We start from the raw sequence: 22,850 nt of genomic DNA, 5'->3' as shown, positions 1-22,850 counted from the left end.
CGCAGTTAATGTTGACATGACCTCGCCTAGTTTCATTAAAAATACCATTTTTATTGTATCCTGTGATTTGTGTTTTTGCAAATAAGCAGCACAACGCTTTTGCAGAATTGTCGAAACGGTTTTAATTTACAGAACAAGTCGTTAACTGTTCAGCGAGGAAGACACAAAACATCCGGTGTTCTACACAAGATTACGATGGTGGTAAAAAGAACAGAAATGTTGCGACAACAATTACACAAAGTGATGGCATTTTGTGTAAGATCATGAAAAGTGATGCTCCGTTGCATTGCATGCACCCGTTCTTCCACAAAATCATTTTAAATCCATAGCGATGAAGCACCATTTCGTCACCAAAAACAAGTCCTTTTTTCCGTCCCCTTTTCTTGTCCCTCCTGAGAGACCTACCTTTATTAAAAATGGAGTCCACAAAATGAAAGGTGCAACGGAAGAGCTTTTGTTAAGCGTTGAGAACTTTGGCTACATCTGTGAAGACCAAGCGACTGGGTCTCTGGGTGGTCCCCTGCGAGGTTCGGAGAGTCTGTGAAAGATGAGCCATGATTTTAAAACATCCAAAAATGTCCATGACTTGCATCCATTTCAAACGCATTAAAGTAACTCCATTGAATTGAATTACTGGGGTTTGAAAACTTTTTGGGTCCAGGGGAGACATTTTTTCCAATGATTCCCCCTCATAATCCCTGCCATAGGAATTTAAAAGTTGCAAATTTTCAAGAAAAAACGTGATGATGTTATAATAATGAACTGCTATCTTTTAGAGAAAAAAAAGGAAAACTATTACGCCTTTTATTCTGGAAAAGGCATCTTCAGTCTCTTACTATGGAAGCGTGCCAGTGTGGAGTGAACATTTTCGATTTGAACATATCTTCTCTAAAAAAAAAAAAAAAATACTAAAAACAATTATATTTATGTAGGATGTCAGATTTATGCGATGATACATCCCAATAGATCAAAGTTGAGGCGATGGAGGAGGAATTGGTATATTACACAGAAAGGGGCATGAGGAAGAGGAAAGAAATGATGTATGCAGAAGAAGCAAATCAATGTGTTATGATTAGGATAGCATTTGTGTTTTGTAAATAGAATAAAATATGTTTATTATACAAATAAAAACAAATGATTTTTTTTGGGGGGGGGTAAGTAGTAGGTTTAAAAGGAGTGACACACAAGTGATACTTTACCATGTTTGCCTTTTATCATCATGCCTTTGTCAAAACTTTAAAGAAATAAAAACATGTAAGGTCAAACCACGTGTTGCTTAAAATGAAGCACAGCAAGGGTGGCCTGTGCATAAAACATACAATCAAAATATTACACAATATTCTACAATGATACTAATGATGTGTAAAAGTCTTGTTTTGTTGTTTTGATGACCCATTTTAGATCAATCATGCTGACACAGTAAACCAGTAGAAAGTAAAGTTACACATCTTTTATCATAATTCATTTATTTAGGATTAAATAAGTATTTAATAAAAAATATTAAAAGGTTTTTTAATATAAATAAAATAATAATAATAGTATCATTTATGAATTATTTTAAATATTTTGTGTTTGATTTAATATAAAGCTCATTTTTAACTCATTCACTGCCATTGACGGCTAAAAACGTCAACAATTAATTTGAACTATTTCTATTAGTTTAACTTTTTTTCCCCCCTCTTTTGTTAACAAGAGTATGAAAAGCTAGATTTTTTTAATTGTACATTTAGAACAGATATGAAATTTGTGATTAATTGTGAGTTAACTAGTGAAGTTATGCGATTGATTACAATTAAAAATGTTAATTGTCTGTCGCCCCTAATTTTTTATAATCTTTTTAAAAATGAATTTATGGCAATGAATGAGTTAAATTATTGTATTTATAATATAACAATGATGAATTCTCCTTTTTTTTCCCAATAAGATTACAATTGTTACACTAATCTATCAGTATCTTGTAATATATAACATTTCCTAATGAGAAAAATTTATTAGAAAATTTAAATTAAAAAAAATAAAAAATAATAATTTGGGCAAAATCAATACAACAAACATTACAGGACAATTTAAAAACTCAGTGGGCCAGATTAAAGAACAGCGTGAGCCGTACTTTGCTCTAATTTTAGAGCCTAAGTGTTTAGACAGCCATGCTAACCAGTACTCCACTAACTAGTAACTACATCTAACAAACGAAGCAGCCCCCCAGGTTTGTTCTGTACAGCCTCGGTGGAGCTTAATTTAAAGTCATCATAGCCTTGCTAAAACAACAAAACTAACAGTGGTGGAAGACTTTGGCACACCTTTGCATAAACAGTGCATAAAGCAGATTTGGCGTCTTTTGTTTTGGTATACTTGGCTTACCTTAGCATTGGGACCAGCGAGTGTGCCATCCCGGCCGTGGTCCAGTAGCTCCTGTTCCAGCAGGTCGTCTTGTTCTTCGGCCGGGTCGAAGTTGTACATGGGCATAAGCTGGTGCCTGAGCTTCTCCAAACTGCCGCCGACAAAATAATAAGGAACATTTTAGATACGGTTTGTGAATAGACAAACCTAAGAGCAGGGTGACCTCAGTTTATGGTTTCATGTTAATTGTTATTTGTTATCATGTGATGCCTTGAACCCAACTTACCGCTTCCTTTTCCGAATGTACAGCATCTATGACGGAAAAAGAGTGAACAAAGCACATTACAAACAGAAACACTTTTAGGTTACGTTAAAATGAAATTCTTTGTGAACGTCTTACTACAGCCAGTGCCAGGCCGATGAGGGTGATGATGCCAAATGGCACCAGCAGCATTCCCATCCCCGAGCTCTCGATCACCGCCTCCGGGAATGCGGTGACGGTGGTGTTGAGGCTGCTCTCGTTGGCCTGGATGGTGACCGTCATGAGCGTCACGCTGGACGTGACGTTGTCGCTCATCGCGTTGGCGGAGGCCGGCAGGGGGACTGCGGCGACGGTTGGGGATAGAAACGTCGTTTTGGTTTCAGGCAGGGCCATGGTCAGCTGTTTCAACTGGATGTTGTATGTGGAGTTATGTATTTTGTGTGTGTGGTCTCATTGCTGATGTCGCTGTCTTCATGCTAGAAATGATGATGGCTTGGCCATGTGATCTTGAAGATGAGCTGCAACACAACAAACAACACTAATTGCCTCAGAAATCAATCATTTTCTATAGCGCTCGTTCTTATTGGGAATAGGCAAATGTAACAGATCAAGCTACAACGATAAAAAAAGAAAAGCACAACAGTCGAGCATTGATGGGCGCCTTTTGTGAGAAAAGCACCACTGATTGAGGCTCAGGCAAAACTGGCTGACTGGACTGGTTGCCATGACTGGACAGGACGTGAGTAGACTGGTCACCATGACTGGACAGGACGTGAGTAGATTAGTCGACATGACTGGAACGAGCGTGACGTAGTAGGACCTGATTTGCCTTGCCTTGCCTCGACTTGACGTGGAGTGACTATGACTTGACTAAGGCTATGGCTTCTTGGCTGTGACGAGGACGACTTGGCTGTGACGAGGACAACTTGGACGTGACAAGGACGACTTGGCTGTGACAAGGACGTCTTGGCTGTGACAAGGACGTCTTGGCTGTGACGAGGACGACTTGGCTGTGACGAGAACGACTTAGCTGTGACGAGGACGACTTGGATGTGACGAGGACGGCTTGGCTGTGACGAGAACGACTTGGTTGTGACGAGGACGACTTGGATGTGACGAGGACGGCTTGGCTGTGACGAGGACAACTTGGCTGTGACAAGGACAACTTGGCTGTGACGAGAACGACTTGGCTGTGACGAGGACGACTTGGTTGCGACGAGGATGACTTGGCTGCGACGAGGACAACTTGGATGTGATGAGGGCGGCTTGGCTGTGACAATGGCTACTTGGCTGTGACAATGGCTACTTGGCTGTGACAATGGCTACTTACAACACAGACAAAAACAACAAGAACACCCATAACAAACAAAAACCTAACCCTCACAGAACCGAAATATGACAAATATATCTAAATACAAATATTTCAAATTGGGAGCTTCTAATGATCAAAGGGCTGCCATGTGGAAAACACAACTCCTTTCAACGCTGCATTTCCGTGCTTTTCCAAACACGATGAGCACATACGGTATACCTGTACAGACAATTGCTACCATCTCAGGTTAAGTTCAATAAAACAAATCATGACTTATGTGGTTTTTGATTTATTTTGCGCACCTCAGTTATGTATATGCTTACATTCCAACAAAGTGCAAAAAGCCCTTTAAAATACGGAAACTCAAATGTTTCATGTGAAAAACCATGGAGATGGTAAGCTACGCATTGATGATTAGTCCATGTTGAACTCAAGGACTGACATTTGCTTTAATGGCTCAGCTAATTCAGGGTAAAATTTGTGTGCTCTGAGTGATATTAACTCATTCACTGCCATTGACGGCCATAGACGTAAAAAATTAATTTAAACTATTTCTATTAGTTTCACCTTTTTTTCCACTTTTGTTAACAAGAGTATGAAAACCTAGATTTTTTTTATTGTACAATTAGAACAGATATAAAATTTGTGATTAATCGATTAATTAAAATTTAAAAAAGGAATGGTCTGACGCCCCTAATTTTTTTTATAATCTTTTCTTTTTTTTATTAGGGGCATCAGGCGATTAATTTTTTTAATTGTAATTAATCACATGACTTCACTAGATAACTCAAGATTAATCAAGAATTTTACGTCTGTTCTAAATGTACAATAAAACAATCTAGGCTTTCATACTCTTGTTAACAAAAATGGAAGAAAAAAATTCAATTAATAGAAATAATTCAAATGAATTTTTTGACGTCTATGGCTGTCAATGGCAGTGAATGAGTTAAGTACGTAATCCAGTCATTTTGCATGTAGACAAATGAGCCCGAAACAGCCCAGGCAGCAACTAAAACCAGAAGTCTCAAGCATAAACCACATTAGGGTCACAGGTGAGCTGGAGCCTACACCAACTAAAATTTGGCAACAAGCGGGTACACCCCGGACTGATTGTCAGTCGGCAAATTAATTTACTTTACCCACTTGTCTTTGTCCGTGCCGTGGATGAGCCAGAGTCTATCCTAGCTGACTTTTGGTGAGAAAAGTTGGTTAAACGCCCTTCAAGTCAAATTATTATCTTGATTTTTATTTTATTTTATAAAAGACATGTAGCAAATTTACGTCAGATGATGTCATGTAACAATAAGGGTAGAGAGGACATCATAGCTTATGACTTCATCTCGAAGTCTCAGTAGCAAACCTCTTAAGATGATGTCACAGAATCCAACTAGGAAGCTCTCACCTAGATGGTCCTTTTGGAGGTTTTGGCAACAGGAGCTTTAAGAGCAAGAAAAGTTTTGTTAGTCATTGATGTGTTTTAGCTACACAAAGAAGCATGCATCCCTGTCATTTCTCTTGATATCGGAGATATGGCGTAAAGAGAAACGTCCGTCTTAAATCGTTTCGTCTGTTGATTGAGCTGCGGGACCACTACAGCGATTATTCTGTGGTGTGGGCTGTGTGAAGAATGATTTTTTTTTTCACTGCCCAATCTGCTCAGAAAATGATGTATGGACATGTTCAAAATTTCCTTGAGACAAGAAAAACCATTACGACTGTTTAGAGAACGTTTAGGAAACACTGCGACCTTGAATGAACCTTGACGTAAAATCAAAATTCGTTAGCGTCACAAGTGTTCATCCCTCAGTGGGATACGGGTTTAATGTTTACCCTTGATCTAATCTGGACTTGGACCTTTGTGACTCAGATTTGTTTCAGACTTTTGTTATTTGAACTTAGACTCGGTAAAGTTGATTACTACTACTACTCTTTGTATTTTCCGGCAGTTTGGCTGGCTCATGGCAGGGTGCTGCCTGTCACAGGTAGGTTTTCATATTACAACCAAGATCAACATCTGGTTTGGGGTAGAAGACACATTATTGACGGTAGAATGTGCTCAACAAAACAGATGTCTGGTGGAAATCCCTCTTATCACACCAAAAGACAGGATAATTCAACAACGGATAATTCGACATTTGATGACTTCAATTGTTGTGTGTACCGCACTAAATATTAAATAGCTTTAACGTTTACGATTGTCTACCCCAGAATGTGATGTGAGCCAATCGCCAAGGAAAATCTCCTCAGGATGATCTTTTACAGACATCTTATAATTAGGTCTTTGCTGACTTTGATCGTAGGGTACGTGTCCCCTACTTACGTTTCTTTTTAGGAGAAAATCGACAGCCGAGAGTAAAGAAAAAGATGACAAAGGACTGATTTGAATGAATGAGTTTGACAAATGTAGTATATTGTAGTGCCAACGAGGATGTGGTTGGTAGGTGTTGAGAGCAGGATGTGGGCAGCGAAAGTCACAGGGAGGAAGCATCATAACGAAGCAGATACAAATCTTAAGGAATAAGCACCACCCGCCCAAACTGTAACTGTGGAGGAAATGTGCTTTTCAAGCCAGCTCAAATGCCAAACTGACAACTCTCCACCCACCCACACGCAAGTTCTATAAATACCTACTTGCCTCCAAGTTTCGGCATGTTTTATTGACTTTTAATTGGGGTTCCAGAACATGAAATGGATTGTTCTTTTCTTTGCGTTCATGTTTTAAGCAAGGGGTCAGATCGTCCCTCTCTCTCTTTTGTCCATCCCGTCTGCTTTTAATTGGGAACATGTGCATGGCAAGCAAAAACGGCCAATGAAAACCAAATGTCGGTGAGCATGCAACATTCTACTATGGCGGGTGATTATTTTTGTGTACGATGAGTCCACGTCTGCTCCCGCCTAACCCGAGGTGCATACGTACCTGGAGTGTATAACATGCTTGGATTCTCATTGGGAGAGGGGACATTGAAGTCAATGTCCGCCCCTCCTCCCTTTAGCAATGCGGGTCCCGCACAGCCTGTTTACATTGAAAAGCAGCCATTTTCTCACAGGACGGGCGGCCCGCGCCGACGTAAGCCTGTCCCGGCAGCCTCCGTAGGGTCCCACACGCGTCCTCCGACGGCCTCAGAGGACCAGTACCCGCCCCTCCCTTTTGTATTCTATTTTTCTTGACACGAGAGAGAGGCTGCGAGAAGGATGCTGCGAAGGGAGCAGGCAAAACACGTCCCCGCCCTCTTCCTCTCCCGGCAACCCGATTGGTGGAACGGCTTGAAAATGTAAGCCGTGGTTGGCTGGCTAAAATGCCCGTCTGGCTTTGTAAGGGATGAGGATGGGATTTAACGGCTCGGCGCACAAGATGCACAAACTGTCAGGCCCATGGAAACTGCATCCGGGTGGCAAAGGCCGAGGACGTTAACCCCGTGGTGGCCTCTATATGGTCTGTTCTCTGGTGTTTAAAACACTTTATTTGCTTTTTCAGAATTACTCCATTGTTACAAAAATGTAACAGAATAATGAAAATGAGGTGTTGTATATGGCCAAACATTTTGTACACATCAATATTATGATAAGTCTCTTAAAACTTTCTTTAATTTTATATGTCCCAACCCCATTTAGATATATGGGATTTGGCATGTCCCACATATTACATAATAATAAATTTAAAATAAAGGTTTTAATATCCACATTTTGTAAACGAGTCATAACGATCATGCATATGACATTTCCTTGATCATTTTGAACATGTTTTACCTTCATAATCAATGGTTCCATCACCATCTTTATCCACCATAAATATCAGTATCTGGAAATATTAAACATAGCGTGTGTGGATATAAGCCTTTTTTTCTCACCTTTTCCATATATTTCATTATGTCATTTTTACTTGAGTGTATTCCAGTCAATATGTCCCTTGGTTTCTTTGCCAAAAGATTTTAAAAGCAGCTTGCAGTTCGACATCTTGGTTCTTAGTTCTCTCGCGGTACCGTGACATCAAGCTCAGGAAGCTGTTACAATTGAAGACACCTCAACCTGAAATGACAATGAAATCAGAAAGTTGCATGAGCATTGAGCACACATGGTAAATATTAGTTCAGAGAAAAATGTGCAGGAATGGCAAAATTAAGGCTCTAAGCTGTGGTCTAAAAAAAACGATATATTTTAAAATATGGAAAACATAATAAGCAGTTGGGAAAATGAAAGGATGGATATTTGATTTAAGATTTCCCAATTTATCTTGACTGGTTATTTGAATAGAAACAGGCACATGATCAATCACATCACAGAATAAGAAGTAGATATCTTACATATTATATGCATTATAGGTGAAGTTTGATCAATCTCCAGTCAAAGGCAAGAAATCATTATTTTTTGCCTGAACAAGAGTTGGCCAAGTACAGTGTTCAAAACAGGGCACGTTTGGTAAAATACTGCCACCTAGTGGTCCATGTGGAGACTTGCAGTCATCAGAAAGGAACAAAATTAAAACGACAGAGTGAATGTTATGGTATTGCTAGTACTATATTTGGAGGTGTTTCTCAATACAAATGAGGCTAGACAGGCACAAGCGTGGCAGATTGGAACCGGTGGAATTTACCAACACACATTACTTATTGGCATGTGTACAACATTTGATAAATACTGATTTATTTATTTTTTTACTTAACACACATACTAAATTTCAGTCGCACAGACAGCCAAAGTCTTTAATATTTTCCAAACCAAACGACTATGATTACGTCATCTTCTCAAACTATTTGTCAAAGGTCCTAGAGCAATGAGTGATGCAATGAATAAAACAATAAGATGACCAGGATGTATGCATATGTCTGATGGGCTCGAGAGGACATCAAAGACCCCCTGAATCAAGAATTAAGCTCATTTTAATGAAAACAAGTGCCATTGAAAGGGGCTTATGGCAAACTATACCGCAGTCATTGAATTGTAAACTAACTAAAAGTTATGCTATGTAATTGTAATTAAGTCAAAGGATAATTTGTGTTGATTTAAACCTTTTTTTTGTGCTCAGCTCTTTGCTCACCACTTTTGTCCACATCCTCGACCATATGGCCAAGTTTTTGCGTTGTCTAGTTGATTTCCATTCAACTGATCAGCCTCTCTAGTTCCTTGGTCTTCATGTCTCCGTTTCCTTCTTCGTCGAACATCTCAAACACTTCTTTGTACTCCGAAATCTGCTCTGGGCTTAATTATTGGTGGCTGCGAAGGAAAACATATGATTCGTTATTTCACATATTAAAACGATTTCAAGTATTATTTATGGCTTGTATACTCTCAAACTTTTAACATTTCATTGCAAATAAACTCCACCATTTTCCTTATATGTGTTGTCAAAAAAGATAGATTTCTAATCCAAACTGCAAGTTTTCCCCACTTTCCCAGCCTTCTCTGCCATGTCTTCAATGCACTCTTGGACGGATTATTTCAGGAACTGTCAGATGCTCAAGGTATTGTGAGCAGGCACGTCATGGTGAAGCAACCACAACGTGTCCTGCCAAAACTCTTGCCGCTTTTCGGCCACTGAACAGAACAAAAACGCATTCGGATCTCTTTGTAGGTTATCTGGCCCAAATTGTTGGGGAAAACTCATAGCTAGGGTTTCAAATATATCTTTAGTGACACCAGTCTTTGAACATTTTTGACACGCCTTTTATGCTAATCATTTTATCAAGTAAAACGGGGAAAATATACTTTAATTCATAATTTTTTTAATCATAAAAAACTTTAGATTTAAAATAAAACGGATTACCTTGTGTTCAGAGTTGCGTAAAAATTCATGTTACGTCACGGTCGTCACTAACGTAGGAACGGAACTCCGTCGTAAACTGAGGACTCCCTTTAAACGTTCAGCCTCCAAATGTAACAATATTTAGACTAATTGAGGAGTTTGTGTAAATAAATCGGTGTCAGTGTGTTTCACAATAAGTATTAATGTCAGACTTGTAGCAACCGCGGTGAAGGCTGGTTACTTTGCTTGCTGCAGCGTGGGGTTTCCCAGCGACGACTGCAGGGTCACCGCGCCCATCTCGACGTTCGATGGCCGGGCAAGAGTGCTTCTTCATCGGCAAAGGGCACGCGTTCGACTAGGCATAGTGGCGAGGGGACGGTATGTTGTAGTGGTGAACAAGTGCTAACGAACTTTGAATCTTCTCCTTTTTTTTTGGTCTGCCTTTGTTCTGTACAAGGCCTGTGGGTGTGATTCCCCCCCTCTTTTCTCCCTCCTCCCTCCCTCATCTCCGGTTGGTCGACTGTTGGGCTCTCTGCTTCCTCGGCAAAGCGACGCTAGCTGGGGCTGGCTAATTCTTGAGCTAGCGGTGGGGGCTCTTCGCTGATTTTCGTGGGCTCGTCTCTTTTCCCGGTCAATGCCAAAAAACACATTGACTCAGGTAAGGTGACATATAGCGACCGTATTGCTGTTTTAATTACCCCCTAATCATCTTGCATGCGGTTGGGTATTGTGGCCGAATTAAGTCGCTCGGGGGTGGGGTAGCGCTAGCTTTTAGCCTCTTAGTCATTTAAGTCAGCTGCTGCTGCTTTAACATAAGCGTCCAAAAGTAGGTACAAAGACCAATGTGGTCACATGATATATGGATATATATGTAAACAAATGGAGATTTCATATTTTCCACAATGGAGTGTACCGTTAACCAGCCCTGCTGGCTCGGTGTCACCCATGGCCGAACCGAGGGCTCGACATTCCGGCCTCCCCCTCCCTCTACACAGACTCTCATAAGAGCTACAAGAATAATCCCAAATTACATTGAGTGAGATCTATTTCTACAATGTTGACTATTAAAAAACAATGTTGTTTGCTTGCAAATGCAGTGATTTGTGTGTGCGTGCGCGCGCATGTGCGTGTGTTCATGTATGTATTTTTTTATGCACAGTTGGCGACGATCGAACCGGGTTGTGCTCGGGTAGTAGAAATAATACTGTATATTCCCGAATTAATTGTTTATTTGGTGGTAGTGGCTGCTATTTACGAGTAGTCAAATGCTATGTATCACTAAAGATTTTTCGAGGCGTAATGAATGTGAGTTGCTGCGTTAACACCCTTTTTTTATGCTGGAAGTTAGCATCTCTGCTGCAGCCCTGCACTTTTAAACACTGACATAAGTGCAAGTATTTTTCCAACTACTAAAAATGTTAAGAGGAAAAATACGCGGTGATGTGCCTCGCTTGGCGGAAGGCAAAGACAGGGCCGTATTCGCCGCCCAGCCCGACCGACCGACCGACCGACCTTGCACATTTCGAGAAGAGAACCGCAAATAAGCACCGCGACGGTGGTAATCGAATCAAATGGACGCCGTGTGCTTTAACGAGATTGTTTAGTGTGCAAGTAAGTGGATTTGTGCAGAGCCAGTGGCCTCGCCAGAACCCTTTCAAATAAGCGTCTCCTCCCTACACTAGCATTTACTGGCAAGTCCCTGTAATTGCGGAAGGACGGGAAACGATTATTATTATTATTATTTTGCAATACGTTCGATCTCAAACGGGTATTAAGTGTCAAAAAACAACACAACGGTGAATCGTTTGTCGATGTGAATTGTAACGATGGGAGAAGTATCTGCCGCTCTGCCCTGCCTGCAGGCCGACCCACTTAAAACGAGCTACATGCTAAGCTAACTAGCGGGCAGACAGTCAGAGGGAAGGCAAGATGGCGTTGAGCTGCATCTTCTCTGATAGCACTGCAAGTCATACTACAACCGTGTGCCATCTAAAATACAGGGTCTTTTTTGCTAAATGCTCTCTAGTTTAGTAATGTGGTTCGGCTACTCTTGAAAAATTAGAATAGACCGCTAACCTGCAGGTATGCAAATACAATGCAAACAATCCCAGTTGTAGGTAAATCACTGTAGCGCACACCCCCGGGACCAGATCATATCAGTCGTTGTTTGGTTAACTGCACGGAAATGAAAGCAATATAAAAACAAAAACAAAATGTCTGTCGGTGCACAAACTAAGTATGTCTGAACTGAGATTGATTTTTAAAAAGAAAAATAAGGCCAAATGGAAATGGTGTGATTGCTATATTATCATTGGCCAAATCCAGGCAATTGTCATAAGCAGGTTGTGTGTTAAAGAATTAAGATTAAAATCATCCTCTTTATGAATGGAAAAACATATTTCCTTTGCCATGCTTGGCCTCGCCAGCTGTTTGCGTTAGCGGACATTGGATAGGATTACACACTCATTGACTGAGGATTTGAGCTCTTTGGGATTAAGGACTTTGCATGATGATATTACTGGTTATGATTCCACCCCCCTCCCCTATCTGTGATCCAGCTTCAGCTCATCTCAACATTGTCATTGTTTAACACTCGGTGACATGACATTTGTACCACCCAGTCACCGAGCAGACACTTTAAACTTGAGGGGCGATCGCAGAGCAGCCAGTGAGCTCCCAACTTCAGGCTGTTTACTAGTGCGCATTGTTTATCAGGCAGTCAGCTGACCCTGATCAGGCGCTTGGGAAAGGAGAAGTGATGAGGGAGAGGAAGTGCAAGCATCCACAGAGGTCAATGGGGAAATAATATATGTACACAGAACTGTGCAGTCTTAGGCCACCACTTGTATTGTTTAATTATGTGACTGTTAACCAACATTTATTTTTACATATAATTCAGTAAAATCAAGTCTGAATAAAAGGGATATATATATATATATTTATTAGGGGCGTGCATCTCTCCGTATATGATTCTATATGATTCGCGATACTTACAATATGATAGGATTTAAAGGATGTAACAATTTTACAATGTAACGATTGGGTTCAATTTAGTGGGATTACGATTTTATATGGTACAGCTGTAGCTTTTGTCGTGTTTATTAATATGCAACAACGTGCGAAAAGCTCTCAAAATATCCAAGATAATTACATTCAAAGAAACAACAAATCATCAGTAACGTCAAACCAATATATATCTAGTATATATCTTTCATTAGATGATTGGATATAATTCTTGATACATGAAGTGCGATATGATTCAAGGATGCAACAATTTTAAAATCAGGCACTTTAGTTCGTCAAATTAAAACCGTTTCCCCCAATTTGAATCGCTTTGTTGTTACGCCCCTATTTATATGCTAAATGTAAACATATGCACACGCAGTCAACATTTGATGTTTACACTAAGATTGTACTTACCAAGTTGCCTATTTGGATGGAAGCCTTCCATTTTGTTTTTGTATATAACCTTGTATCTTAAGTACTTAGTTCCGAAAACAAGTGTCTTTCTTGTGAGCATTTTCCTTGAAATGAATCATTTTGCGCACAAATGTACACATTTGGGTTACATCTAAATCGTAAATCATAGACCCCCCTGTACTTTGGAGTCGACTTGATATCAAACATTTAATGGCGTGCCAGAGTATCGCTTTCAAGGTGATGAAAGTATTCCGTCATCAGTGCATAACACTACTTGGTAATCGCATTCAATGACACAGTTATTATACGATTAATGAGCGTAAGAGGATGATTGTTGGACAAAGGCCGACCAATCAGAGACTTAACACGGGCTACAAAGCTGTTCAATGTCTTCCTGAAATGCAACACTCAGAAACACTACAGGTAAGGCGGCAGGTTGCTCAGTTATCGGTGGTTTGTTGTAATTGGGTGACTTTTCCCCCCCCTGTTAGCTGTGCAAGTTTTGGTAATGCCTGGGTTTGTTATCTCTGCCAAAGAGGTTAGGCTTTCTTTATTTGATTTTTAGTTGGCTGAATTATGGAAGGAAGAGAGAAAAAAAACACATAACTGCTAAGCGTAGGTGGTTGGGTGGATCCCAGGAAGAAACAATAACATTTTTCTTTGGATTCATGATCATTTTCACTTGTATTACTATTAACTTTGTGGATGAGTAATTTGTAATTTGGTTGACCCAAATTGGTCAATTTTGACCATGCTAAACTCATGTGTTGTCTATTGTTTTCTGGCTGTTGTCAGACTTGTCTGACATAGAATAGAGACAAACAGTCCGGCCATTTTAGAAGACTTCAATGCCATCTACCTCCTAATGTACTTCTCTGTGAATAATTAATATGATCGATCCAAGCGTGCAAAATGTTGCTCTGTCACGTCGTTGCCGTGTTTATGTTGTGCTCGTGCTACCTTGTCAAATGAGCCTCTTTATTGCTCCGAGTGGATCGCTTGGGTTGACTGTTCAATGCTGAGTTTGTTCCTCCTGTATTGCATATTAAAGGAGTCAAAAGCATCATGGGAGCACAGCCGGTTCCTTTTGTCTCCATATTAATAATATAAGAAGGTTATTGATTACTTGGCGAACATTGGGAGTATCCCTGGGATTGAGGTCAGATGGATGACAGCTACTTTTCCATACGAGTCGAACGACGTGTCTCAAAACAGGATTTGTCCGGCTCGAGTGTCGGGATTATGCCATGACATTCAGGCAGGAAAGTAAGCTTGACCTGTGAACTGTACGCGTTGTCCTCGTATCAGCATCTTGGGCAAGTTAGGAGGGATGAGTTTAAGAGCCACTTTGCTTGACTGTGTTTACATATGAATAAATAGACGATTTTTTCCCCTTTTCTTTCGTAGATCAAGTGCCCCATTAGCTGGAGAGAGGTAACCCAAAAAGAAGACTAAAATGAGTGAACTGGACCAGTTACGCCAAGAGGCCGAGCAGCTCAAAAATCAAATCAGAGTAAGCCGATTCCTTATTATTTTTGCTCTGTAACACTAATAAAGTGTGCACTGTCTGACTATGATTTGTTTTCTCCTTTACAGGATGCCAGGAAAGCATGTGCAGATGCCACACTATCGCAGGTAAACATCATCATCTCCACAGAACACGTAGACATTTTTAACATGTTAACCGATTTTTTTTTTTTAAAGACTTCACACATGACGAGGAAAAGTGACCGCTTGTGCTTACTTCCTTTACGCAGCACACCACACGCACAACCATATCTTCCCCAAAAATCCTCATATTCGTCCCAGTTATTGTTCTGCGCGTGTAGCCAGCTTTAGAAAGAATGCTATACAGTTGAACAACCTCGCTGACCTGCTTAGCAGCACTCATCACTGCCTGCCTGATCAATATTCCCTAAACTCACACTGGATTGCGTGTTGCCGCGCAGTTCAGCTCGACTCCATATTATTGATACAGCGCCAAATGACAACAAAGGTTGGGTTCGGGACCCTGCTCATCATACATTACGAAAGGCAGCAGAACACGCCTGCACGTGCATCAATGTTTAAAAATGAAAATAAAGTTGAATAGAATTAAAGACGCGTATTTCTGCTTTAACCCATTAAGGCCTAAAGCGCCTGGAAAAACATGCCTCTAAAACCTATGGTGACTTAAGAATCGCTCCCGAAAACCTGAATTTTTCCTGGAAATTCAACAATATTGTCAATGCCTACAAAATAATTTATCCTCATTGTTTACAAACATATTTCTTAACAATATGTCAACTGTCGACTGATTACACTGGTTGAAAGTCCTCCCGCGCCTTCATTTATTTCATAACTCCCGCAAATCTGATCTGATTTTTTTTTTAAATCATAACCGAAGACAGGACTGTGGACTGTGGAGGTTGCATGAGTAGGTTTTGATCATAAAGAACTTATTTGAGCACAAAAGTCATTTTTGAGCGTCTCCTGGGAGACATTGACGCTTTACGCGGTCTTACATACTCAATATGATGTCACTTGCTGGACAATACAGTCGTCTCTGATTGGTCAGTCCTTGGAAGGCTGACGTAATGTCTGGATTTGTTGTCTACTAATTAGTTTAGTTAAGTGACATATTGTGTCCACTGGTGTTGGCACCATTTCCCCCCCACACAACCTAACAATAGGAAATCCCATTTAATGGCCAACTGTGCACTGCACCTTCAGAAAAATGCTGACCATTTCTGACAAAAGCGATGGTGTGGTCCCCCCCCCCCCTCCCCTTTCTTTCTTTCTTTCAGATCACGGCTAACATTGACCCCGTCGGGCGAATTCAGATGCGTACAAGACGAACACTGAGGGGTCATCTGGCCAAGATCTATGCCATGCACTGGGGAACAGATTCCAGGTAAACATAGTGGCACACGGGTTTTGCGTCCAATCTTGTATGAATGCCATTAAATACTATCGCTGTAACTAACAAAATGTATGACACGAGTGATAAATATATATATATTTTTTAAAAGCTGCATTATTTCTATAAATGTCTTTTTCAGGCTTTTGGTCAGTGCTTCTCAGGATGGCAAACTAATTATTTGGGACAGCTATACTACAAATAAGGTAAGTCCTTTTTATGATTCCATCCAGCATCCACCGCACAATACGGCACCGGGACCACACCTTTTGGAATAGTCATATGTAATCCAATAACTAAAATTGTTGAGTGAGTGTCTGGCATGTTTTGATGACCACCACAAGTTGTTTTGAGTCACGAGATGTAAGAAAAGCCAATGCGTTGGAGAAATGTGTGTTTTTCAAACATGTGCTGTCAACTCTCGTTGTAGGTCCACGCCATTCCACTTCGTTCTTCCTGGGTCATGACGTGCGCATACGCACCCTCAGGAAATTACGTGGCCTGCGGTGGCTTAGACAACATCTGCTCCATTTACAACCTGAAAACCCGCGAGGGCAACGTACGCGTGAGCCGCGAGCTCGCCGGACATACAGGTATTGGCTCGGGTTGTGTTGCGCAATCATTTATGAGGAAAAGCACATTCTTTACCGGAAGAAACTCGCAGCAAGCCACCACGCATAAATGTCACAAAGAGTGCGTAGATAAAGTAATGATTTTGTTTCAAGTTATTCATGAATATATTTAATCAGTGTTAAATCGGGGCTTATTTTGTTGAAGCCAACAAACAGTATTATACAGTATTCTGTTGTATGAATGGCAACAAATGTTAACTGCCTTCTGCCATCGAGCGGAAGAGCCTTTAGTAGTTCTGCAGACATAACTAGATGAACAAACGGTATTCGTAGTAAATAAATGATTATTGGACCAATTAAGTGAAATTCACATATCTGCAGTACAGTGTTTAGGAATGGCGCAGTAGTCATGCGTACAATTCTTTGAAACCTATATTAAATTACAACTCTTATAAACAACTATTTTGATCCTTGTGGGTCAGATTAGCCCTTTACTAATTTTAAAGTTAAAGAAAAAAAAAGGTCAAGCCGTTTTTTGGTATGAAATGTCTTCTGTCCTGATTATAACCAATACCTGAATGGCAACTCTTTAAAAAAGAGTTAGGCTGCAGCTCAAATTGACCCGCTATGAAATTTCTTCTGGTTGTCTTTCAAACTCATTCATTGTTCATAGCCTTTTGATTTCTCGACTTCAAGTCAGTGACCTCGAAAAGAGGCATCTTGTAATAACTTTTCAACATCACACAATAAAAAATGCTAATTTTACAGGACTCAATATCATGTGAAATGATTGTATTTTATAAGAACGCTTTTCCAAACTATATTTGAGTGCAGTCAAGAAAAGGTAAATAAAACAAGCAAATATTTAGATGACTGACCTGGCGCGTGTGCCTCCGTTTTAGGATACCTTTCCTGCTGTCGTTTTCTCGATGACAACCAGATTGTTACAAGCTCGGGAGACACCACCTGGTAAGGAAAAGCAGATTGTTTTTGATAGGCCCCTTTCCCAAATGCCGTGGCATACGAGTGAACGTATATTTGCCATTTGGCAGTGCACTTTGGGACATTGAAACCGGCCAGCAGACAACCACGTTCGCCGGGCACACGGGCGATGTCATGAGCCTCTCACTGGCCCCGGATTCTCGATTATTTGTCTCCGGTGCCTGTGACGCTTCGGCCAAACTCTGGGATGTGCGAGAGGGCATGTGCAGACAGACCTTCACTGGCCATGAGTCCGACATCAATGCCATCTGCGTAAGTCGACGTCCATTTTTAGATAAGAACCTTACAACGTTAGGAATAAACCTATACATTTCATGATGAACCTAAAATTTTATTTTATCTGTACAGGTGAGCTTAATTTGACTTTAAACTTTTGAATGCACATGTTGAATATTTGAGTACTTTTTGCACAACATGCTGTTGTCGAGCAAAGAACTGAACGGAAGTGATCAACCGTAACAATTGTGTATTGGAAGAATCTAGTTGTCATTATTTGAAGAAGAAGAAAAATGACTATGCAAAACTGAAATACCTGCACCAATCATCAGCCAGTTACAACAGATAGAAAGCATACGAGGGGTCACAGAAAGGCATAAAATTCATATCATTGGAAACGTTCATGGATTAAACACCAGTTACAACTTTTGCTGTTAATCTCAAGCAAATTGTGCAAAAAGTACTAAAACATAGTAACAGTTAGATGAGTGCATTCCGAAAGTTTAGACGAGGTCAAATTGAGCTGACCTGTCAAGGCTACAGCACATTTTAGATTCTTCCTGAATTTCCACCTAAAAGCTGAATATACCTAACTTTTTGTGAGTAGTGTATATTGTGATGTACTAATGTCTTCTAATGTTTTGGATTCCAGTTCTTCCCCAATGGCAACGCCTTTGCCACCGGCTCGGATGATGCCACCTGCAGGCTGTTTGACCTGCGCGCCGATCAAGAATTGATGATCTACTCTCACGACAACATCATCTGCGGCATCACCTCAGTGGCGTTCTCCAAGAGCGGCCGTCTCCTCCTGGCCGGATATGACGATTTCAACTGCAACGTGTGGGACACACTAAAGGCCGACCGTGCCGGTGAGTTTCCAATCATCAATAACTGTTTTTTCTGTTTTCTAGAACTGAAAAGGGGGCTGGAAGACCCTTTTTTTTTATGTATACGTAAAATTATTTATTTTCCGATTTTTCATTAAAGTAATACAAAAATAATAACATATTTTGATTAATATATTTTACGGGGGGGGGGCTTTCAATATTTCGATTCAACAAATATTACAGAACTCTTGATAAAATTCTAGGTAGGAAAGAATAGTGCATTATGCCCTATTTTTTGTTTGTTTTGCTGCTATTAGCCCACTTACAGGACCGACCCTATCTCCCTATATGCTGTTGGGACTGTGGACAGGCAGACCCAGCTATATTTGCATACAAGCCATTTAAAAGTCAATGCTGTATAATATGTCAACTTTAAGTTTTTTTTTTTTTTCTCCCTTACCCTTCTAGGTGTGTTGGCTGGCCATGACAACCGTGTGAGCTGCCTGGGCGTGACTGATGACGGCATGGCAGTTGCCACAGGATCCTGGGACAGCTTCCTGAAGATCTGGAATTGAAGCCTGAAGGTTATTTTTTCCCCCATTCACTAATAATATCAGAGCGCACGGTGACAGATGAAATGACAGCAGCTGCATTCTGCAATTAATCGCTGTGCTGCGAAACACATGCACTTGTCTCTCCAATAGATGCCCGTGTGTTAATTGTAACGACTTTATCAGTTCATCGACACTATTGTTCACCTACGTGAGTGTTTAAAAGTTTGTGAGCCCATTTGGACTCGCAAGTGTGTGGAGTGTTATTGGCTCCGTTGTAGACAATTGTACTACTTTAGCTAAGTCCCTCTTGGAATCACTGTCTGTTATCAAATTAATAAATTGCTATTTGGAGGACCTCAGTGTGTAAAGATCTATTAACTCTAACCATTTTTTTTTTTAAAGTACAACCCCTCTCAAAAACTTTTTCAACACGAAACTGAGTGGACATATCTATCTATCAGTGCCCGTAATTGAACAGGATATTTACCATTTTGGTTCGGCGAATTCCCACGCTTGAATTCCTTCCTGTATTTGAGGCCATAACCATTAATTAAATAACTCAAATAATTTGATAATAAACTAAAGTTGGAAGCAAATTTTCTGCCCTAAGGTTTCGCATCATTCCGTGTAGAAATAAGTTGGTGCAATGGTGGCGAACCAGGATAGAAGAGTTCGTCCGTAAAAGAAATGTAAAGTTGAGCATAATTCTTTAACAAGGAAAATAAAGTGTGATGTATCTCAAGAGCATGTATAATCGCCAACATATTGATGAATGAACTCTTTGCATTCAGTAAATATCTTAAACCCAATGTAGATGCCCTGTTCATGTGTAGGTTAGTGATAGGCATTCAGTTACAACTCGTTTGGGATTAAAACGTTGTCATTAACAGACCTGTACGATACGGATCAAAAAGCGGATTGTTTTTGTTTTACATTTTCCTCTCGTCTTTGCTCCCTAGATGTCCTTTTAACTCCAAAGCCGACTGGAAGACCATTAAAACTTCAGAATGTTCACAGCATCTTCTTCAACACTGTTTAAAACTGACTTGGACACCACAAAAAATGTCGAAGGGAAAACCAAGCCTTTCCTACACAAAGAAGAGCACAATTGTCTTATCACCTAATTAAAGAAAGGATCTCCTGTGGTATCAAATCAGAAACTTGTGCATTCCTTCTCGGACCATTTCATGTTACCTTGAAAGAAAGAAAGAAAAAAAATCAACACTATCATCCCATTCAAATGTGTGTGTCTTGAAAGCAAATGTTGGAGTGTAATTGTACAAATTATTTAACTTTTTCTTCTTTTTTTTTTTTTTTTTTTTTTTTTTTAAAGAATTCTATTCCAACGGTTTGTTACTCTCAATGGCTTTTTTTGGGGGTGGGTGGGGGGGGGTCGTATTTCTTTAGTGGTTTTAGATATGTTTGAATGACAGCTTGTCCTTTCTAATCCAGTTAAATCACGTATGAGTAACGAGAGAAAAACATGCAGAAGTTAAAAAATAAAACAAAAAAAAAGCTTGGATCATATTACACGAGCAGCTTTTCCAAAATGTCTGATGTATTTATATACTAGCTGTTTGTTTCTTTTGTTCTCTCATCACAGCCTTTTGCACATGAAGAAGCTTTGCCTCTCAACTAATACAATGTTAACTAACCAAGCACATGCTATAAATTATGAATGCTCATTCCAGTACAAAAAGGAGTTATTTTGAGTAACTTTGTCCAGTTATACCCCCCCCCCCCCCCCTCCTTCCCTAATTATTGTACATGCCTTTGACTTTGGGTGGGAAGAGACAGTGTAGCAAGGCAGGTGCTGAGGTTATCTGGAGCAGTAATTGGATTTTATGATATGGATTGGGGTGGGTGGGGAGGATTATAGGGTCTTGTGTTTAGTATCCACTTTTTGAGTGAAACACCTCACCTGACTAAATAGACACTTCCTTTGCTTGGGACTGCAGTTGCAACTCTGAATGAAATGTACAAAAAAAATTTGTCTGAAAAAAATAGTCTGATGTTTTTAAGTTGAGACATTTTATTTTGTCTGACACGACTTAATTTAGATGTGCATGCTGTAGACTTGCTTTCAGTGGTGCTAAAATAATAAAATGAGAGAGAAAAAAAACAGTCCTAGATATTTTTTTCCCTGAAACTGAGTTAACTTTTTTTGATTGCACCTAATCCAAGTCATTTTAGGGGTGCTGACTGCATACTAATAACTGGTAATGCTATGCACCAGAGTGAGCAAGAGACTGTATACCTAGGAGTGACAAATGTGCTTACCAGTCCTATTGATGCCAATTTTTAAGAATATAACAATCATTGTGATAATTCTATCCTTGGCAAGCATTTTCTCTCCTATTCACTCGATGGAACGAACACACACGCACACACACACACACTGTCCACATTACACTTTTTTCTATTTTCCTTTTGGTCTTAAAATAAAAAGGCAGAACATCTGAATGACAACATTTCACTGTATACAGAAGCACTTTGGTTAACGTGACATTCTCACTTTTTCTTTTCTCTGCAATGATGTACTTCAATAAATGTGATGATGTATTTTTGTGTGTGGCCACAAGTGAAAATGCGATTCAACTCCAGATGGATTTTCCTACTCCCCGCACCTTCTTTCCATGAATATACTAGAGCTCTGCACCCTTATGTAGCTTTCCACTTTTTTTTTATTTTAATTTTTTTATTTCCTTTCAGTCTGTTGGTGTTCCACGGTGAGCTGGATGCAAGATAGATACTGTACTAAAATGTACTGTTATTGATTGAAGATGTAATAAAAAGCTGTTTGAGAGTTATCTTGCCGTACTTGAGTCTGTTTTTGCACGTCCTTAATGCAAACAGTACCACTCACATTTTCTACCTACCTAAGTGTGTAATGTGATTAAGTATTTTTTTAGAACTTAGTGAAGGTCTAAAGCATTTGTTGTTTATTTAGCCATTATATGTTAGAAGTGATTTACATGGATTTTGAAGAGTTTTTTTGTTTTTGTTTTGTTGATATATCCAGTTATTTATTTTCTCCAACTGCCTTCATTGGGCTCGTTGACTTTCGGGAGAAGCAAGGTACAAGGAAGGTCCTTACCATACCACTTGCTTGTCACTTGTTGGGCACGTTAAGACCATCAACAGAGTCGCTAAATGAATTTACAATCCTTGAGTGAAAATATTTGATGAGAATGCATTAAATCTAATTCAATTTCAGATTAAGCAAGATAGGGGAGAAATGAAAGGCCACAGTTGAGATTCGAATACAAAACAGAATTGTGATGCTGACGTGCTTGACTTACTAAACACTTCATACAGATAGACAATTTCCTCTCTCTATATATACAGTATATATTAAGCGCTTATGTTATGAAACCAACATCGAAGAAGCTAATGTATGTGCAATGTGGTATTGAGAGCTGTTAAAAGATAAAACTTCCTGGCCACCATATGAATCTAACACAATTTGATTGTTATTGTTTACGAAACGTACAATGCAGGTGGTCGGCCATCTTGCTATCGTTTCAGAGGAGCGTAGCGTAGAGCTCTGTGGGCTGTACCACGTTGGGACACAAAACGGGGGTGGTTCGATAATACAAAACATTCAAACTAACAAAACTAACTAAAATTATAAATCGCATTCAGGGCAGCAACACTATTTAAGTTGACTAGAGTTTCAGTTAAAAAGGACCACTCATAAGTGCAA

General features: G+C 39.9%; 2 protein-coding genes and 1 pseudogene across 12 annotated transcripts; 1 reads left to right on the top strand and 2 right to left on the bottom strand.

Annotated features, from left to right (window-relative positions):
- Positions 1-107: 107 nt before the first annotated feature.
- On the bottom strand, positions 108-7,910 carry c10h3orf18 (chromosome 10 C3orf18 homolog). 8 transcript variants are annotated; one of them, XM_086086262.1, is made up of 7 exons: positions 6,832-7,148; positions 5,317-5,351; positions 2,741-3,120; positions 2,627-2,652; positions 2,362-2,491; positions 1,200-1,234; positions 108-538 (listed from the first exon to the last, which is right to left on the bottom strand). In XM_086086262.1, the coding sequence occupies exons 3-6, from the start codon at positions 2,993-2,995 to the stop codon at positions 1,229-1,231; spliced, it is 417 nt and encodes a 138-aa protein (XP_085942388.1). In that variant the 5' UTR covers positions 2,996-3,120; positions 5,317-5,351; positions 6,832-7,148; the 3' UTR covers positions 108-538; positions 1,200-1,228. The 8 variants fall into 8 exon arrangements, with proteins under 8 accessions (XP_085942388.1, XP_085942387.1, XP_085942382.1 ...); XM_086086261.1 differs by lacking the exon at positions 1,200-1,234 and having other exon boundaries at positions 6,832-7,147; XM_086086256.1 differs by lacking the exons at positions 108-538; positions 1,200-1,234; positions 6,832-7,148 and adding an exon at positions 7,763-7,910 and having other exon boundaries at positions 2,017-2,491; positions 5,275-5,351.
- Positions 7,791-9,951, bottom strand: LOC147167525 (calglandulin-like; annotated as a pseudogene).
- On the top strand, positions 9,811-21,954 carry gnb1b (guanine nucleotide binding protein (G protein), beta polypeptide 1b). 4 transcript variants are annotated; one of them, XM_086086249.1, is made up of 11 exons: positions 9,811-10,032; positions 14,482-14,587; positions 14,671-14,709; positions 15,861-15,967; positions 16,116-16,179; positions 16,404-16,566; positions 17,448-17,514; positions 17,598-17,799; positions 18,416-18,632; positions 19,059-19,174; positions 20,104-21,954. In XM_086086249.1, exons 2-10 carry the CDS (start codon positions 14,531-14,533, stop codon positions 19,163-19,165), a joined length of 1,023 nt encoding a protein of 340 aa, XP_085942375.1. In that variant the 5' UTR covers positions 9,811-10,032; positions 14,482-14,530; the 3' UTR covers positions 19,166-19,174; positions 20,104-21,954. The 4 variants fall into 4 exon arrangements, with proteins under 4 accessions (XP_085942375.1, XP_085942374.1, XP_085942376.1 ...); XM_086086248.1 differs by having other exon boundaries at positions 9,813-10,312; XM_086086250.1 differs by lacking the exon at positions 9,811-10,032 and adding an exon at positions 13,449-13,497.
- The last annotated feature ends 896 nt before the right edge of the window (positions 21,955-22,850 follow it).

This window comes from Leptonotus elevatus, chromosome 10 (genome assembly GCF_054856555.1).
Source record: "Leptonotus elevatus isolate MCC_2025b chromosome 10, RoL_Lele_1.0, whole genome shotgun sequence".
Lineage (NCBI taxonomy): Eukaryota > Metazoa > Chordata > Actinopteri > Syngnathiformes > Syngnathidae > Leptonotus > Leptonotus elevatus.
This window is presented reverse-complemented; position numbering and strand designations above follow the sequence as displayed.

Bases quoted from the DNA above. Each gene is read 5' to 3' on its own strand.
- c10h3orf18 (XM_086086256.1), bottom strand. From the start codon at position 2,995: ATGGCCCTGCCTGAAACCAAAACGACGTTTCTATCCCCAACCGTCGCC. The intron at 2,653-2,740 runs GTAAGACGTTCA...TTTCCGTCATAG, and splicing joins TCGGCCTGGCACTGGCTGTA to ATGCTGTACATTCGGAAAAG. The intron at 2,492-2,626 runs GTAAGTTGGGTT...TGTCGGCGGCAG, and splicing joins TACATTCGGAAAAGGAAGCG to TTTGGAGAAGCTCAGGCACC.
- gnb1b (XM_086086249.1), top strand. From the start codon at position 14,531: ATGAGTGAACTGGACCAGTTACGCCAAGAGGCCGAGCAGCTCAAAAAT. The intron at 14,710-15,860 runs GTAAACATCATC...TCTTTCTTTCAG, and splicing joins CAGATGCCACACTATCGCAG to ATCACGGCTAACATTGACCC. The intron at 16,180-16,403 runs GTAAGTCCTTTT...CTCTCGTTGTAG, and splicing joins ACAGCTATACTACAAATAAG to GTCCACGCCATTCCACTTCG.